At 40.6% G+C, this 19127-nt stretch overlaps 1 protein-coding gene across 2 annotated transcripts in view; it reads right to left on the bottom strand.

The window, feature by feature from the left end:
• Positions 1 to 7784: 7784 nt before the first annotated feature.
• Positions 7785 to 19127, bottom strand: part of negr1 (neuronal growth regulator 1) — a 151588-nt gene continuing 140245 nt past the window's right edge. For both annotated transcript variants that reach the window (XM_075485502.1, XM_075485503.1), the window contains one exon: positions 7785 to 15039. In XM_075485502.1, coding sequence (XP_075341617.1) covers positions 14939 to 15039 — 101 coding nt within the window. In that variant the 3' untranslated portion in view covers positions 7785 to 14938. The remainder of the gene's footprint in view (positions 15040 to 19127) is intronic.

Genomic DNA, 19127 nt, shown 5'->3' with positions numbered 1-19127 from the left:
AAAAAGGTCTGTTACCAAGTAGAATCTTTTGTGGCACTTACACAAATAATCCACAGTTAGAATTCAGTGAACAAAGGTTACTGCGACCTCATTAAACTAATTTTCGGCCTTAACTTAAGAAAATGTCATGCTAATTAAGGCAAATGTCAAAAGGATGAAATGGTGCAGAAATTCTATCCAAATCCAGTGAGTTAAACACCTTTTTTTTTAACCAATATTCAACACCATAACTTGGTAACAGAAGGAGCAACCCTTTCATTCCATGGGTGTCAAATATGACTGTTCCTTCAAAGCTGGTAGCATCTTTGCAGTACATTTGATCCCATCTGGCATCAGCATAGACTGTGGGTATATATAGATATAGCCACAGGGTCTTCAACCTCGTATACACTGAGTGATTCTCAGCTGTCCCTGATGGAAGATGACCATTGTGAAAGAATTGTGGGGATATCTTTGATTGTGGCTAAAAACAGTAGACCGACATCAGACAGTGAGAGAGGCTCAGGGACCACCGCTGTCAACTGACTGTGTCAGAAAATTAGGAGGATAATCGAGCAGTCTGACGGCTGTTACTACCTGCGCCTAACCAATCAAGAAAAGTATAGTGTGAAATGACGTGTTAATCAATGGGACTTGTCCCGTTGTGTAAAAACTAAAGCGGACCTGAGCAGTGTATGATAAACCAAACATGCTAATTGTAACTTGTTAAAGAAATCCAAATCTGGCTGAGTTGTGAGAGCAGGAGCCTTGTCTGAGTGATGAGTACTACAGCTCATACCAAGATTGCAGTAAGGAAGGATGCTGCTTCGAAGTAATAAGCTGAGGAAAAACAGCTGCTACATGATGTGTAAGATTGCTAAAACCTTTAGATGCACAGCCAAAGGGGGAGAGCCTCGAAATGCAAGAACACTGAGAACTACGAGGGGGTTGGTTTAAAACATTTTTTGCATCCAGTAAACTCCCCGTTAAAAAATGTCTCAAACTTCTCTCAGGAAAGTCAACACATCTTCCTCACAATTCATGGTGTCAATAGTTAGATTTTACTTGCAAGTTTCGTGACAGTTACTTCACTAATATCTGAAACTGGGCGCAAATACTGCTTTAAAAGGGAAGGACAAATCCCACATCAGGAAGGAAGATGAGCTGCTGTGGAGTTCATGGACTTTCATTTAAGACTTGCATTTGATTTCTATTTGCTGTTTGTCAACATTTAGGGGAAAAAAATCTATCTGCTTTGGGTTAAAAACAGAATCAAACTGATCTGTTGTCGGGCCGACTGGTATTTAGGGGCCTCTGTGTCACTTCGTAGATTCATATTGGAGTTGAATTAGCTTTGAAAACGTTGTTCTCCTGACTTATGGTATCAACATAAAGTCAGCTTTTGTAGTTCAAACAGATTGGGGACTTGATACAGTGCTCAGTGAAAATGAGTACACCCCTGTTGAAAAGTAACATTTTGAACAATATTTTAATACACACACAAGTTATTCCCAAAACGTGCATAGAGTAAGTTTAATACAACATCTGTTCAGCTTACAACAGAAAAGAAAGGTCAATAATATAACTTAAATGACCTATTTGTCCATTTTTGTGAAATTATGCTGGTGCAAAAGTGAGTACACCCCTATGTTAAACTCCCTGAGAATGGGCCGTGTTGGCCCGAAATGTCATGAAATGAAAAGGCATTAAAAGGGAGGTCATCGTTGTGCGTTTCATCCTTGCCTTACATTGAAATTTTACATTTTGAGTCTGCACCAGGCTAAAAGAGACGTGTGTGAGATTTGACTGAAATCCTATGGAGAGTATCATGATCTGCTTCAGTAGTCACAGTACATGTTGACAAGCATGTTTCTTTTGGTGAAATTCAGCTTCCTACTGTTGATGGCATCCATACAGCCCCAAACCATGTCACTCCCACTACTATGCTTGACTTTAAGCATGGGGCACTTTTCTTTGTTCAAATCACTTTTTTTTTTTTTTTTTCTTGGTGTCATCAGATCACAGGACATGGTTCCAGCAATCCATATCCTTAGTTTGTTTGTCTCTGATGAGACAATGATAAACAAATTTGCTTTCGATGGTGTCAAGCCTGTGTGGTGGTAAAAAGTGATTTGTACAAAGAAAAGTGCCCCATGCTTAAAGCTATGGTAGGTAATCCTAGAGAGCTAGCAAGAGAGCTAGCAAGATTCGAAAGTGTCCCCTCCTCTAAGCTCCACCCCCCCCTCCCCATTCCGTCAGTGCGTCATCCAAAGCCGGTAGAACCGCATGCGCACACGGAGCAGGGAGCCGACAGAGGGGGGCGTAGGCAGAAAGCAGAGGCATCTGATTGGTTTTTGTAGGCGCTCTGATCTCGGATTGGTCAGCTTTTTCTCAGTCCTGCAGCTGCCACAGAGGTCTGATTATTTTCGTCCCTTTTTCTAAATACATCTTGTATAGATTTCTCTCAGGACAGACGGACCATTTCACCCAGTATTACAAAATGTGTTTCTGAACAGGATTACCAACCATGCCTTTAAAGTCAAGCATAGTAGTGGGAGTGACATGGTTTGGGGCTGTATGGATGCCATCAACAGTAGGAAGCTGAATTTCACCAAAAGAAACATGCTTGTCAACATGTACTGTGACTACTGAAGCAGATCATGATACTCTCCATAGGATTTCAGTCAAATCTCACACACGTCTCTTTTAGCCTGGTGCAGACTCAAAATGTAAAATTTCAATGTAAGGCAAGGATGAAACGCACAACGATGACCTCCCTTTTAATGCCTTTTCATTTCATGACATTTCGGGCCAACACGGCCCATTCTCAGGGAGTTTAACATAGGGGTGTACTCACTTTTGCACCAGCATAATTTCACAAAAATGGACAAATAGGTCATTTAAGTTATATTATTGACCTTTCTTTTCTGTTGTAAGCTGAACAGATGTTGTATTAAACTTACTCTATGCACGTTTTGGGAATAACTTGTGTGTGTATTAAAATATTGTTCAAAATGTTACTTTTCAACAGGGGTGTACTCATTTTCACTGTGCACTGTAACTACTGTACGGTGTGCCTTAGAATCTGGTTCAGACATTCATGTCCTCAAAGTGAGTTGAATTTGTTGATCTTTTAATTTATCATCTTAACTTTGTCTAAATTTTGTGCTATACTTTGATTCATGACCAGAAAACAACAAAGCAACAGAAATTCCTTGTTTAGCCTCAGCTTTATCTAAAAAAAAAAAAACCTCTCCTGTTGTAATGGACTCTGGTTCTCTTCATAATGAGCAGTCAGTTGAGATGCCAGCTTTAGAGTTGTGGCCATTTTGGCCTGTCACCGTGATGTAGATGAATAAAACTGTTTTTAGACGCAGCCAGTGTGTCAAGAGCTGGGGTCCGTTTCACGTAGCAGGTTCAACCAACTCTGAGTCTATTCCTGACCTCTGAGTTGATCTACTCTGAGATAGAAAACCCTGAGTTTTCGGTTCCAGAAACCCTGATTTGAGTGAGGTTAATCAACTCTGAGTAGGTTCACCTTGAGTTTAGCGCGTGCACCACAACTTTAAAAAGCCAGCATCAATGGAGCCCCGATTCGACGAGTCACCTTGGCAACGGGGAAGAGGAGGGGCTACGTTTTTCACCAACCTCGAATTGGAAATCTTAATGCGCTCATACGGCGAGTTTCAATACGTTTTTAGAAATAAGTGCAACACCGTTGCAGCAGCAAAAGTGTAAGTTTAAATGTAGTCCTTTGCAATCACAATAATATTACAGGGAAACTGCTTGAATGGTAGCCCATTCATTTATTTCATTTAGGTGCAATCCCGCGGGGGAGAAGCGCTCTTGGCATCAGTTTAAGATGAAATATAAAAACATTGTTCAAACAGGTGAGACCTCGGCATGGAGGTACCTCATTTTGATCATGTTTTACACTGTAAAATAAATATTAAGTGGCTATTTGACTGTGCAGTTATTTTATTCCCAACATAATGCTGTTTTCACACACATAAACTATGTCTTCTCATCTATATCATCCATCCATCCATTATCTATACACCGCTGAATCCATCAGTCGGGTCGCGGGGGGGCTGGAGCCTATCCCAGCGGTCAATGGGCAAGAGACGGGCGCCGCCAGTCCATCACAGGGCCACATAGAGACAAACGAGACAAACAACCATACACACTCAGTCACTCAGAAGGACAATTTAGAGTCATCATCTATATCATGTTCTGTTAAATAATTAAGCCTATTTAAACTAACACAGATTTCTACTGAGCCAACAGAAAGAAGGCAGATGCCCATAAAACGGGTGGTGGCCACCACCTCTAACGGGAGGGCAGTGGCTGAGGGAATCCACCCCCAAGACACGAGTGCCTTTATAAAATATAATAGGCCTATATATGTCTTTTTTAAGCCTATTCATACAAATATTTATTTGTCTTTTATGTCTTTTTTTTCTTTTGTCCCAACACATTCTGATGGTGCCGCTCAAAAAGATAATTGTCTGTCAATGCAAAAATCTATGCGCGGTCTGATAACCATCTACGACGAATATTGATTTCTCTGCGCAATAATGCTGCACCTTCATCCACGGGATCATTATCAAAAGGACATGTTCGTGAAAAAAGTTGCCTCCTACTGTGCCTAATGGACTTATAGAAGTAGAAGAACTCGCTCTGCTGACTGAATGAATGAGGAAATCAAATGGCGTGTGTGGCTGAAAGAGGGCGGGGACAGAAAGAAACTCAAGGTTTCTTGAATAAAACCTGGTCCCGACCAGGTTAGGTTCAGAGAGTCTGTTACTCCGGTAACTGACCGTGAGGTTAAGTTACCTCTCTTTGTGAAACAGGCTAGAGTTACCCCTCTTTCTCGGGGTTGAGTTACCTTCCTTTGTGAAACGGAAAACTCAGGGTTTCCCTCATTTTAGGGTTTTCAGAGTTTTCACTAAACCTGCTACGTGAAATGGACCTCTGGTAGCTCTGTGAGGATGTTTACAAGTGCAGTGCTGATTTTAGTTTGATGATGATATGAGCATGCAAAAGGACTTACCTGCTGAAACATGCTGATCACTTGGCTGAGAGCAGCTGTCTTTACTCAGACAAGCATTTTAGCACCGTATGAGCAATACATGCGTACATTTTTTAAATGTATGATTCTGGTTTAGATGCTCATTTGCAAACCTGTGATGTTGAAATCTAAAATGGTTTTGCAGCAACATCATATATAAGCATATATATATATATATATATATATATGCACATATGTATATGTAGATATGTCTACATCTTCCTGCAGGTCTTTTGCAGTCAAACTGGGGGTTTTGATTTTCCTTTCAAGCTGTTAAACAAGTAGTTTTCTGTGAAAGTGTTCCTCTGTCATACCTCAGCTTGACCTTCACTGTTTCTGTTTACTACAATTTCCTAATTACATTACAAAGTGAGGCCCACTGTCTTCTTGTAGCCTTCTCCTGCATTAATTATTCAAATTATCAATGTGCTGGCCAGCAGTGGAGACAAGGACCGCAGCTTGTTGGGACATGATTTCAGGACTGAGTGTATTTACAAAGCTTTTCTAATGGCATTGAACTAGCTATAGGCCTAACAAGGCTTATTAAGATCTGAGACTCTTCAACAAACCAAAACTGATGGAGTCGTCTTTCTAAAAATGTAGAAAAGAATGTTTCTTCATTTCTATCTCTACTCCCTTTAGAGATCAGTTAATCTTCTTCGCACCAAACTACTCACACTAATTAAATTGTGATCACGCTTTTAAATTCCACTGCATGTAAAAGTAGAAAAAAAAAAGAGCAATCGGCAAAGACTCGGTCTTCTTGTTGGTCGAACTAAAATATATGGTCTTTCTCTGATTTGCAATCATCTGTCGTCCAAAACATTTTTCGTAGTTTCACAGAACCGTGTACTGTACTCCAATTTAAAAAAGTTGGGATTCTGTTTTAAACGAGAATAATAGCAGAATGCAATGGTTTTGGAAATCCCATGAAGCATTTTTACATTCACAGTAGGACATATAAGACAAGTCACATGTTGAGAGGGAGCGATTTCACGATTTCATGAAAAATATTTGCTCATTTGGAATTTGATGTTGCATGTTCTCCCCGTGTATGCGTGGGTTCTCTCCAGGTGCTCTGGCTTCCTCCCACTGTCCACAAACATGCATGTTAGGTTAATTGGTGTCTCTAAAAATTGTCCTTAGGAGTGAGTGTGAGCATGTGTGTGGTCGTTTGTCTCTATGTGGCCCTGTGATGGACTGGCGGCCTGTCCAGGGTGCACCCCGCCTCTCGCCCGATAACCGCTGGGATAGGCTCCAGCCCCCCCGCGACCCGACCGACAGATTCAGCGGGTATAGGAAATGGATGGATGGATGGATGGATGGATGGAATTTGATGGCCGCAAACTATCTCAAAAAAGTTGGGATGGAGTCCTGTTTACCACTGTCTAGCATTTCCTCTTCTTTTAACAACAGTCTGTGAACATCTGGGAAGTGAGGAGACCAGTTACTGGACATTTGAGAGAAGAATGCAGATAAAGGATTCTAACTGCTCGACAGTCCTGGGTCTTCTTTGTTGTTATTGGAATTTCATGATGCACCGAATGTTTTCAGTCGGCTCCACTGTGAAGCCATGCTGTTATAATAGATGCAGTTTATTACTGTTCTTGCTGAAATATGCAAGGCCTTCCCTGAAAAAGACGCAATCTGGATGGAAGCTAATGTAGCTCTAAACCAGTATGAACCTTTCAGTATTAGTGGTGCCTTTCCAGATGTGTGAGTTGCCATTTCCATAGGCACAATGCACCGCAGTACCATCAGAGATGTAGGCTTTTTAATGTGTCACTGACAACAAACTGGATAGTTAGTATGGATGACCCAGCATCCGTGGTTTCCAAAAAGAATTTCATGGATTTTCCACTTTGTCTCGTTCTATAATATAAATAAATAACTGAAAAGATGGCAGTTGACTTCTTCTTTCCTGATAGAACTTTGTCCTTTGTGCGCAGAAATGTCTTCGGACTCTCTGCATCATTTGACGGCATTATTTTATCGTAAATGATGGAATATTCATACTCGTCACAATTTCACACTTAGCAACATTGTTCTGAAATTGCATCACAATTTGTTTTTGCAGATTCCTGAACGTCTTTCCATCTTTATTCTTTCAGCAGTGATTTTTTCTCTCTAAAAAGTGTCCTTTTTTTTATAGCCAATCGTGTTACTGACCTGTTGTCAATTAGACAAATTAGTCCAGCTGTTTCTTTTTATTACCACCCACTTTCGCAGCCTTTGTTGCCCCTGTCCCAACTTCTTTAAGACCTATTGCTGCCATCAAAACTTTTCACAGAATAGTAAAGTGTCTCAGTTTCAGCGTGTGATATGTTCTATATGTTTTCTATGTTGTGTTTTGTTTTTATTTGCATGTTACAAAGCAGCTTTTTGGATTTGGAGTCATACATTGTTCTATTCAAAACCCCACTGCAATTTTTTTGTACAGTTTAATGTGACTTTTTTAAATGATTTGATCAAATAATCTGTTTAAAACATTCAAATCTAGCAAGTGCTGGCTTTTACTCGTCAAGAGGAACTCACAGCAGATCACTTTGTATCCTCTCTTTAAATAGATTTGAGATATTCCAAGTCTGTAACATGTTGTCATGAATAATTGAGTGTATTCCACCATGGCTACAAAGTGGATATGTTCAGTGTCACCATTCCCACTCGATCAAAAGACAAAAAACAGGGTCGAGTTGTTGAGATTAACCAATTACTGCAACACAAACACAATCTATAATTCCATCATCAACTGCCATTTATTAGTATCAAACCACTGCTACAAAATTACATCAAACATGATGAAAATGGACTTGCATACGTGCTATACACAATGTAAGCTTTAAAGTAATTAAAGTACATGAATTTTCTCATTTATGGACAAATATCGATATATATTTATATATATATATTATATATAGATATGTCAAATGCCACTTGAAGCCACACATATCATTCCAGTGATCTAGAGCCTATAAATGTACAACTACACCCCTGGTGGCTAAAAGACCTTCAGACACATTTCAGTAAACATTTCCATTCCAGACTTCTCATCAAATCGGTTTTCAACATGAAGATATAAATAAAACAAATAAAAAAAAAGGGAAATAATAGTCCACACATACAGTAGAACTTCAGTATGGTCCCGTCAGCCTTAAAGCATCCACTCCCATTTTATTTGAAAAGAAACAAAACTTATGGCATCAGTACATATTCATTTATAGTAAAAAAAAAAATAAATAAAAAAAATAAAAAAAACAACAGGAAATGCTGCACCTCAAACTTTGGACTCACAACCAAAATAACACATCTTTGCTACAAAAGCACTGACTTCCTGTGTAAGCCAAACAACATGTAATCTACCTTTTTGGAGGAGTGAAAACAAGCAAACAAACACAAAATGGGATCAAATTTACCCAAAATAATGACATTTTCTCAACAGCAATCCTTTCTATCTTTTAAGAAGGTTGCCGCTGGAGCTTCATGTGAAAACACTCGGCGGTGCGTGATTCACTCATCAGCGTCATGAAGAGACCTGCTTCAGATATCTTGCTCTAAAACCCGGGCATTATCTCAGGCTCTGCATCATTGGCTGGCAACTTATTCTCCAGTTCACTGGAAATAATGAGGGACAGGTTGACAAATACTTGACGCAACCTCTTCAGAATAGCATCCCCACCTTTCAGTGGGAGCTGCGATGTTTTTGGAAGGATTGCAAAGAAATCAGTGGGTCACACCAGTAAGGAATCACACACTGAAAGGTGTGAGAGAAATGAAAGAGGGCTATTTCAAAAACATGAACATCTCTTTTTTTCTTTTTCCATTTAGAATTGAATCAAACTTGCTGAGAGACTTGTTATATCGAGTGTTTGTTTTGCTTTCTCTAGTTCTGCTTGGGTTTGACAGGAGGGATAGCTTCTGCCTGCTGTGCGACAAACATATCTACGAAACCGAATGCACTCAAGACACGGAATTTTTTTTCCCTGATACTGACAACTCAGTATGCTGCTCAGGGAAGTGGGTTGGTGACTGCAGGAGCCAGGCAGCAGCCCCAGCGTGAAGCATGACACAATCTCCCAGTTAAAACTGACAAAGGCACAGGGAGAGTTTCATTAACCACAAGGTCGGGAGGAATCCCTCACTCTCTTTTCACGCTGGCCACAGAAGCCTTTGTGATGAGCCAAACAACTCTGTGAGACCATGCTCATCATGTCTTCAGCCTGCTGTAATGGTCCTGCAGGAGAATAGTGTTTTATATAGACGAAGAGCTGCAAACTGATGGTAAAATCACAAAACTCTGTAATGTTTTTTTTTTTGTTTCAAATTGAAAACTGATGGTAACGCAGTGTCACAGAGTGGCGCAGCGGGCTGACTTTGACAGTTTGTTTCCCACACTGACTTCCAGCGTCACACAACAATGATCCGCAAAATGATTCATGCCGTCTTTCAGTTTTTAAGCTGAAAAATCTTTAGACAGCGTCGGCTGCAGCATGTCATTAATAAAAACATCCTTCAAAATGCAACTTTGTGAGGATAGTTTGTGTGTAGACTTTGATTTCTAAATTCTTTGGGAGATAAATAGCTGTTATGTTTCATGAAACCACCTCCAATTAATTATATGATATCTGAAAGCTGTGTAACGTTTTGTGGGTTTTGTCTGCTTACATGTTAGCAAATGTAACAACTGTGAACTAAGCAGTCTTCTAATGTCTTTATTACAGCACACACTGGTCAAGAGCCTGAGCATGTTTTATGGCAAAATGCTCTAAATAAGGGGGTTATGGCGCTCCACTGATTGATAAAATACTTTGAAGGCACATTTAGAACAGTATTTTCTCCAGATTGAAATTAAACAGCTGCTGTCTCACAATGCAACAAACCCAAGCTTGTAATAAGGGAATTCTCAGAGAATAGTGCAATTCTGATACACCAGGCCAAGGGGAAGAGCGCTGAAATGGGAAGTTTAAAAATTCAGCGTAGAGGATTGAGGGGCCGTAATAATATGCACTGTCATGAATATTTAAAATCCTCTTATCTTAAATGTGAAAGTGGAGAGATATCTTTTTTCCTCTGTCAACTGGGAGCTCGAGGTGAGGCAAAGATCTCTGCAGGTGGGTGGCGTGGGCAGTTTTCAAGCCTGTACATAAACATGTCTTTTTCATCTGGACTTCTCTGAGTCTGTCACACTGGTGGTGTTTAAGTCAAGGATGTGTTGAGGTCTTGGGATACTCTAAAGCTCCGCACAATTTGAAAAAAAAGCGTCCGATCCAGGCCAGGTGCGTTGTGGAATGGAATAAGAACTGACTTGTGTTTGTAAAGAGAACTCAGCAACGATGAAGTGCAAACGGTGGTTAATCCCACTGTATGTGCTGTGGCATCTGGCCATCTGGGCTCAGCAGGACTTATGCAGTATTCCAGGCCAGAGGGAAGGGGATGAGATCTACATGATACTGTATAATTAAGATGACTCAGTAACTCGAGGCGCACTGTGCAAACGCACTGATATGACCCCCAACTTGAACCTGTTGGAACCAGTATTTAACTACCAGGATAAAGACCCGGCGGCCTTTTTAAAGAGGAATAAACCCAACAATAACACGGTGATTTATCTAGAAAATAATGTTCAATGGATGTGTATTAAAACATATTCTGTAGCACATTATTTAGCAATACAAAAAGTTTAAAAACTATAAAGCATGTAAAATTGACAAAAACATTGATTTAATTCACATTTAATTTAAGATTTGTATAATCAAATGATACTTGGTTAATTGGTTTTTCATTATTTCAAGCATTTACAAACAGTGGCGTATGTCTCCTCATAATATGTGTTGAGTCAAGTGTAGCATAGCAGTCATGCTTCATTGATTCAAGACTTTCAACCAAGAGACAGTGGTTCAGTGTTCAGTATGTGGGGCCGTATCAGTGTTTTATAATTATGCGCACCAAAACTACTTAAGCATGTGTGGGGAAAAGATGTTTTTGGGACGGTAGAACCTTGAAATTTGTTCTCCTCTCAATGAATAAAATCAAAAATGAGCCCTGTTCACAGAAGCTGTGACGTTGCCATCACGTCTTGGTGCCAGAGCCATCACCCTGACAACCAAGTAAGTGGAGGAAAAGCTTGTTGCTTTGGTGATAATGCAGTTTTAAGAGGTGCTGCTCATTTCATGTTTTTCTGTTAGGCCAGGCTGTGCAAAACTGTAATTCCACAAATTATGCTAGTTTGGGATGCTGTAGCGAGGTAATGATGAGACACTGTTAAACACAAGGTTTCTTAAACTATTGTTACATTGGAAAGCAATTACTCCCACCGTGAGGGAGAGGGATGTTCAGCGTGTGTTCAGCTAGCAACCTTTTTGAGCCGGAAAGCAACACACATATACTTCTTGTGACAGTTTAGGGATAATGTCCTTGGAGAAAAATGAAAAAAAACTGGAGCTTAAAATGACGAGGAAGACAAATGTAACAAATGTAGCCACACCGAGTCAGTGTTAGCCCAGCTTTAGGCTGATGACGCAGCGGCCGCCACCCACTTTCTCAGAAAGTTTCCACTGAAATGATTAAATTCTTGCTTAAGGCTGCCATCAGGTTGTCGTTAGCAACAAGTCATCTTGCCGCAGTGCCGTCCAAGACACCAGGACGAACCCCAGCAGGCCGCCACTCTATGGAGGGCCTGAACTCCTTTCTGTCTCTTTAGGAGCCCTTTCTGTATCTGTCAGTCAAAGTGTGCCGAGTGTCTGTGGTGGAACCTCTCTAGAAAACCTGGATGAGATGTTCTCTTGCAAGCAGATTGTCCTTATTAGCAAAGACTTTTATTAGCTAACAATGATGAATTCTGATGTTGCGAATTACTAGTTTAAAACCAATAAGTCAACCCTAACCCTTGCTAGAAAGACCCTGAATTCCATGTTAGCTGAATGGGGAGTTTGGCACATAAAGTATGTTTTTAGGGAAGAGGAAAGCTTTTGTAGACTGGCAGACTCCCACCAAATGGTGACAGTAAAAAGTAAAAATTGAGAAATCTTTTAAAGGTTTTGATTTTGCCCTCAAGACTTTATTTTACATGAAGACTTTTATTGCAAATAATATGTATTCGATAAAAGGGACTTGTTAATACCATATTGAAAATAATCAACATCCAATACATTTCATATGGAATACTAGCACGGTCTTAAGTGCTTAGACAAGCAACCAGCATAACTCCAGACTGTCACCAGTTTGCCACAACAATCATTATCACAGTCAAAGAGCAGTTGTTTTAGTTGTTCAGCAAAGCTGATTGAAACAAATCACATACAAACACAGCCTGGTGATCTGTAGGAGGTATGTATTTTCAGACCAGGTTTATGAACCAAAAGTTCGGAAAAACTGCTTTCATTCATAAAAAGTCTGAGAATCTGTAAAATGGCCACCTTAAAACACAGGTTAACTTTGACATGCAGCACAATCATACTCTCTGCACATCGTCAAACACGCAAGTGTGTGAAAACTATGACTACACACTGGCTCTACAGATCAAAAGGTAGCTATTTTCTCCAAATATACACACATTGATTCTGTTCTATAATACTGTTATATTGGCTCACACCCTCTCTGTTTCAAAAAGTAGGTAATTTGATTGCAAACATTGTTCTTTTTAAAGTACCTAAATCAACAACAGTTATGGCATCTAAATGAACCCGACAACATTATAAACTATGCCATACTGCGCGTCATTCAAATAAATGTCACATATCCAGTTTTACATGTTTCAAATGTATTGTTTATACATTGTTTTCATAAAGGAAGAGAATAAATATATGTCTGACCCATTTTCATTATACCTTAACATTTAAACAAGATCATATGATGCAGTATTTTCATCATTTGTAAAACAAGCCGAGAACAATTTCAGTACAAACAACAAAAAGAACCAAAGAAAATGTTTAGCAGACCTTAAAACAAATCACCACACAAAAGGAAATAATGACAGTGTTTGTGCTTTAAGTCTTTTAACTACAATGGCTATTGTTCTACAGGTTTGCAAGGTCACAAGTGAAAATACTCTGTGAACTCGAGTAGTTAGTCCCTCAACTGTGGGGCAAAATAGAACCAAATCCAAAACATGATAACCTAAACGATAGATATAGCATTTGCATCAGATGCATGTGAGCCATCAGTTTACTGAGTATAATGCCTCAGCTAATGTTTTTATGAACACTCAGTCATCAGATATGTGTCAGACAGATGAGCTGTACCGCACTGAGTATTTCTGAAAGTGTCTTGTAATTTCATGTCTATGGTACTATTAAGGCATTACAGTGCAGTATCTCTGTTTCAACCATGAACTGAGGATACTTAAGGATGAATGTGTCACGCCGACAGTCTCGTTTCAAAAGTAAACCCGTGCAGTAACACTGCTTTTGAACCTTGATATGGTCAATTTTAGTCAACAGAAAGTCCCATTTTCTCCTTTTAACAGAGGATGATTTAATTCAGCTCTAATGAACGTAGATTATCTGTTTGTTCAACTCACATCTTGGCAGATCTGGCAGCACCCTATGCCTTGTTTGTGGTAATGAGCATTCATTTGTGTCTGGCTCCTAAATAACACGAGAGGGACTCCGGTCAGAGTCAGAGAGTATTTATTGTTCAAAAGGAATGAAAACGTGCGGCAGAGCGGTGCTCTTTCAGTTTCGGTTGTCCAAGTATCACCAAAAGTTGTAGCCAAGAGCTACATTACGCAACTGTGGGTTTTCAGACGAAGAAGATCCGTGGGTGCTCGGCAGATTTAGAGACGGAGCGCTTTTCTCATGACGCTAGCTGGAGGTTGCGTGTTCGAAAGAATTGCAAGCTTTAAACGGTAAAACCGGGGCTCTGCTTTTTCTTTTCAACTGCAAGAGTTTGTCGTGACCGTTCATGTACTTCAGAAAAAGGTATGGAGTACGTACTGGAGTGTTTTCTTTCCTAAGGGAAACATGTAAACAAAAAGGCTGCGATGTTCCTCCGGTCACACTGTACAAAAGGGATGATTCGTGTTCATGTTCCTGGTTGGATGAAAAAAGCTGGTCCCACTTTCAAACAAAAGCCTACACTATATTAAAATATAAAGATACGATACAGTATACTTTGCTACTTTGACGGCTGCCTGATCAAAGCTTTTAGGCAGGCATAGTAACTGAAGGACCCATTTCAGAATACAACAAAGCACACCTTCAACACTGTTCATCCAACTATTGAGTAATCAAGACAAAACAGGTTTTTTGAAAAAGCCCTGCCTTTTTTGTTATTTTCTTTTCTTTGTTTTTTTGTTTTTTTTTTAAGTCTTTTGTGTTTTTTTTCCCATGTATTTTTAAGCACACTCCATAATCAAAATTTGTGTTGTTAGGGATCTAAATGTCTTTCCTTTGTTCAACAGCCCATAATACATTCAATACAACATTGGTATGGTAATTTGTTGTCTGAGAGACTTGGCACAATTGCTTCTTTTTAGCCATGTACAAAAAAAAAGGGATGGACATTTTGCACCATCGCCATAGCTGGGAAGAGATGCATGAAAGTAACTCATTTGCAAGGTTTGGGGCCTGTTGATATGACTGTAAGTGGTGTGAGAGTGAGCACTGATTCACAAGGTGGTCAGTCAGTAGTGAAAGGAAAAGAAAAAAGAAAAATGAGAAAGTGGAAAACAAATAAGAATAAAAAACATCATAGTATTTACATGACAGAAATCTCACCGAAAAAGAAAAGGGAAAATAAAAAAGCAAAACTATTTCCCCACACAAAGTGAAGCTGATTATTTTTCCCACCTCAGCTTTCCAACAAACTGCACCAGATTGGATTCCAGCCATCAGCAATGTCAAAAAGGATTCATAAATGCTCTCGACAGTCATTGTGTCTGGTCGGCCCCTGCTAGTACACGCTGATGAAGGAGGAGAGAGCCAGGACCAGGTATCGGCAGGCGAGCGGGATGTGCGCGCTCCCTGTGCTCCCATAGGGTGCAGTGTTGGGCGCTGTGGGCAGGAAACAAGAAAAGCTCTGATTAGTTGTGATTGCACTCTCATTGTGACGCACCCATCACTTCCAGATCCGCTGTCAGCTTCGTTTGAGGGTTACAAATTAGACTGCAAAAACTGCAATTACAGTACCACCGCTGCTGATTTGAGCAGGTTCATAAAGGAAACTTTACAGAGTAAGTCACAAGAACGGATCACTACAAACTTGGCTCCTTTACCCAGTACCAAATACATTACTTCTAAGGATAGGCAGCAATTTCATGTGTTAGCTGCTCAACAACCCAGGTCAGGTCAGCTCCCTGCCAAAAGGTCACATGATGAACCTGAGGGATCATGACATAATGAATAAAATCCAGCTCTGTGTGGACAGCATATTGACCAAAACTTTAGAATTACACTCACTGGAAAATAGTAATCATGACCAGTCAGTCACAGAAGTGTATAATGAGCTGGTTAAAATGATACGGACATAACATGTGGTAATTTCACTGGCAAGAAGTAAATTAAATGCGATCGTTTAAAAGAAGGATGTCTTTGGCAGAAATGCAGCTCAAATGCACATGAAACAAATACAACAAACAATGTTTATCTTTTTGTATGAGGTCACAAATTGTGGAATCACCAGTTTAACCTTTAACAATAATTAGAACTATATATAGATGAAACTGCTGTATTTCAAACTGCCTCCGGATGTATTCAGCTGAGACTTGATTGAAAGCTCGTTTCACTGCCCTGTTAGTTTTGCTGCAGCTGTGTGAGCGGAGAAAATTATCCAGATTTTTTTATCCTTGCGGGTGAAAATATTTGCGTTACATCGAAGCATGTAACAAAAGTAGACATTTTGATATGTCGGAATGGGGAAAATGTAAGCAAAATGTTGGGACCATCTTAATTCATTTTGCTATTACAGCCTGCAATTAGATAATGCTATGACCGAAAAATGCTAAACAGCTCAAATATAATAACACGATGGGGGCAATTGCACCCAGCAATGGAAAAGTGTATTGTATTGACAGTCGCCGATTTCTTTTGCAACTTCATGGATCTCTGTTTAAGTTTCTGTAGAAATCCCTCTTTGTAATTGAATGAGATAGTGAGTTGTTGCAGAAAGTGTGAAGAGTAAACATAAGCGGAAGTCGAGGGAGCTGCCCCGAGAAGAGTGGAGGTGACAAGGTTGGAGTAGAGAAAAATGTTGCTTTTTTAAAAACAAATGTGTTTGTGTGGCAGCAAAATATCAAGCCACAGTCTGCAACGTATTCACAGATTGCCTTTGGGGGAGTGGGACACACTGTGGTTTAGGGCAAGTTGTGCTGAGTTGTTGTAAAAACTCTTGTCCATGAGCTACGCCCAGATATCGACATCGAGACACAAATCCTGATCTGGCAGCAGGGACACCTGCTGTGGTCTATGTGAGGGAATTTTATCATCTAAAGTTTTACTGTCGCTTCTCTCCGTCCTCGTCCTCTTTATAAATCATAGGAATTGTATTACTGAGCATCCCAGCTCAAATAAAAATACCGAGTGCCATCAAAGTCAAATTCCCCACTTAACTAGCTAAAAGCCAGTGAAAATATTCATCTCTGCCCTGTGGAAATAAATGAATACCAGAAACTCCTCTGAGGCTATTACTAAAATAAATAGTCTGCTCTGAACAGAGTGAGTGGGTCTTAAGCTTTTGTAGGAATGTCATAACATACAGAATAAAAGACACTGAAAGGTACAATACCGACGAGACCGGGAGAAGCTCAACACATTCAAAGGTGTCAAAGGATTCATTCCATACTGTTGTCACACAATTAAAGTCACAACATCCTTCTGTCCACTGTAATCACTTTTACTTTGTGGTGCTATTACATCGCAGCTGTTGAACAGTTGTACACCCAAACATTTTGGGAAGTAGTGCCAAGTCCTAAAAATCCAGGAAATTCTTTTTCTCGACTTTAATGATGGCCCAGTCCCACTCAACCATTTCTGTAAACTGGTACAAACTGGTAGCCTGGGTGCCAGCCGAACTTAGCCCCGCCCATAAACGTTTTGGTCGGGAAGTTCGGTCTGGCTCTGCTCAGTTGGGAAATCATTATGCCCGACCAAGAATCGGTCGACCCAATCAGATTGCCAGGGCGGGCTTTATAAGATGATGGACAGATGATCAACAGGAACATTATCGACTACGTCACTAAAGAGCGCTTGGTTTGACTTCGTTTGAAACAAACATGGCTGCCGCTGGAGAGCTAGGGTGTGTAGATTCTGCCATCGAGTCTGTTCTACAGGATCTCCACATTGCATTCATTTTGAAAGACGAACAGAGGAATGCGATAAAGGCTTTTATCGATAGAAAAGATGTTTTTGCCGTCCTTCAACAGTAATTGTTAAAATTGGCTTTGTTCTTAGACACTACAACAAGTGTGTGTTGCTTAATACGTCACACACTACGTTGCTCTGATTGGTTGTAGGTCTATCCAATTGAGCGAAGAGGCATTTTTTCTCCTGGTTCGGTTGAAACACGCCCCAGCAGTGGCGGCCGACTGTTGCAGGGTTTATGTGAGACGTCGTCTTCTTTCAAAGGACGTGCGTCAGACGTGCTAACCGTGTTAGACGTATTTTGATTAGCTTTCGCGAGATAATTACAAAAACTAAATTGTTTCGTTGCTCTCTGGACCCGGTAGGCACATCAGCATGTATTAAAAATAGGTTTTTGTTGCGTTTGGTACCGCGAGCTGCCACTATTTTCCTTCTACTGTGGCTGTAACCTGAGTTGAGATGTAATCAGCTGAAGAAATAGAAAATGTGTCCAAAAAAAGGAAAACCTTCCTTCCACCTCACTTATCTTCACTTGTGAGTGGAGAAGCTTATTCCCCATTTCCTGTCTCCTACATTGCTGCTCCAAAAAAAAACGCCTTCAGTCGAAAGAGGGCTACACGGAGGCCTTGTTTTGTGTTGTTTGTGCTTATCTGATCAGCGGATGGCCACAGTAATATGAACTGCTCTCTCTGAGGAGCTGCGTTAGGCGGGGGAGGGAGGAAGAGGGCGGCCTTTTTTACTCTGACACCCCCCAAAAAATCTCCCCATCACATATGCACAACTAGCCTGTGGCTCAATAAATATCACCTCACAAGTTACAAAACATGCACTCCATCAGCACACACATATAGCTGCGCGTACAGGTCACATGCATGCCTGCACACAGAGCACAGCGAGGCTCTGCTCTGCTGTACCAGGGGAAATCATGTGGTGCACAGCCTATATCAGCGGGGCGCCTCTATTTACACGGCCATGTAATTAGTTCTCAATGTACAGTAACTCCTCTGATGCGGACCTCACAATGCACAAACAGAAAAATAACCGCGCTCACTACCATGCTGTGCAGACAAACTGATGAGGTCATGAACATTTAGTGTCCTTTCCCTTGTGTCTCTAAGGTTAGAATTGGCTCATAGTTTCATGTAGTCAAGATAGAAACTGTCACCATTGATGCCACAGAACCTGCCGTGGACAAAAGTATTCTTCGAATAAGAACGTGCGTGGGTGGTTGTTGAGGTGCTGCATGTTTGCTAGTGTGTTGAATATTATAAATAAAATGATGCAAAGACTGATCTTGTCACCAACACAGTGACTCGTTAGGGACGATTTTCGAGTAGATGCTGTGGACAGGAAAAAACGAACAAACCAACACTGCCATTATCAGCGGACACATCTCTGCTTTCACCTGACATTTTCCAGCATTATTTGGCAGCGCTGAAATTGTTCCACTATTTTTACACTGAAAACTGCCGTGTGCCTAATAAATGTGAAGGGGGGGGGGGGAATTGGGAAAACAGACAAAAATGGGTGCCAATTTTGATGAGGTAGTAGGAGTTAGATACATGGCTGCCCAGAGCGAACTGCGGACCCTCTCCTCTTTCTCCTCGTCTCTGCCGTTTTATCTCTGTCTCCCCTTTCTACCTCATCTTCTCTCTTTGTATCCGTCCTCTCTCCTCCTGTCCAGAGTACAGGATAATGACACAGTTTTCCTGGGCTGTGAGAGCGAGCTGAGAAATGGTAACCATAGCAACAGCTCCTGTCCTGCTCAGCCGGCCCACTGTTGC

Source organism: Odontesthes bonariensis, chromosome 15 (assembly GCF_027942865.1).
Source record: "Odontesthes bonariensis isolate fOdoBon6 chromosome 15, fOdoBon6.hap1, whole genome shotgun sequence".
NCBI classification, from domain to species: domain Eukaryota; kingdom Metazoa; phylum Chordata; class Actinopteri; order Atheriniformes; family Atherinopsidae; genus Odontesthes; species Odontesthes bonariensis.
This window is presented reverse-complemented; position numbering and strand designations above follow the sequence as displayed.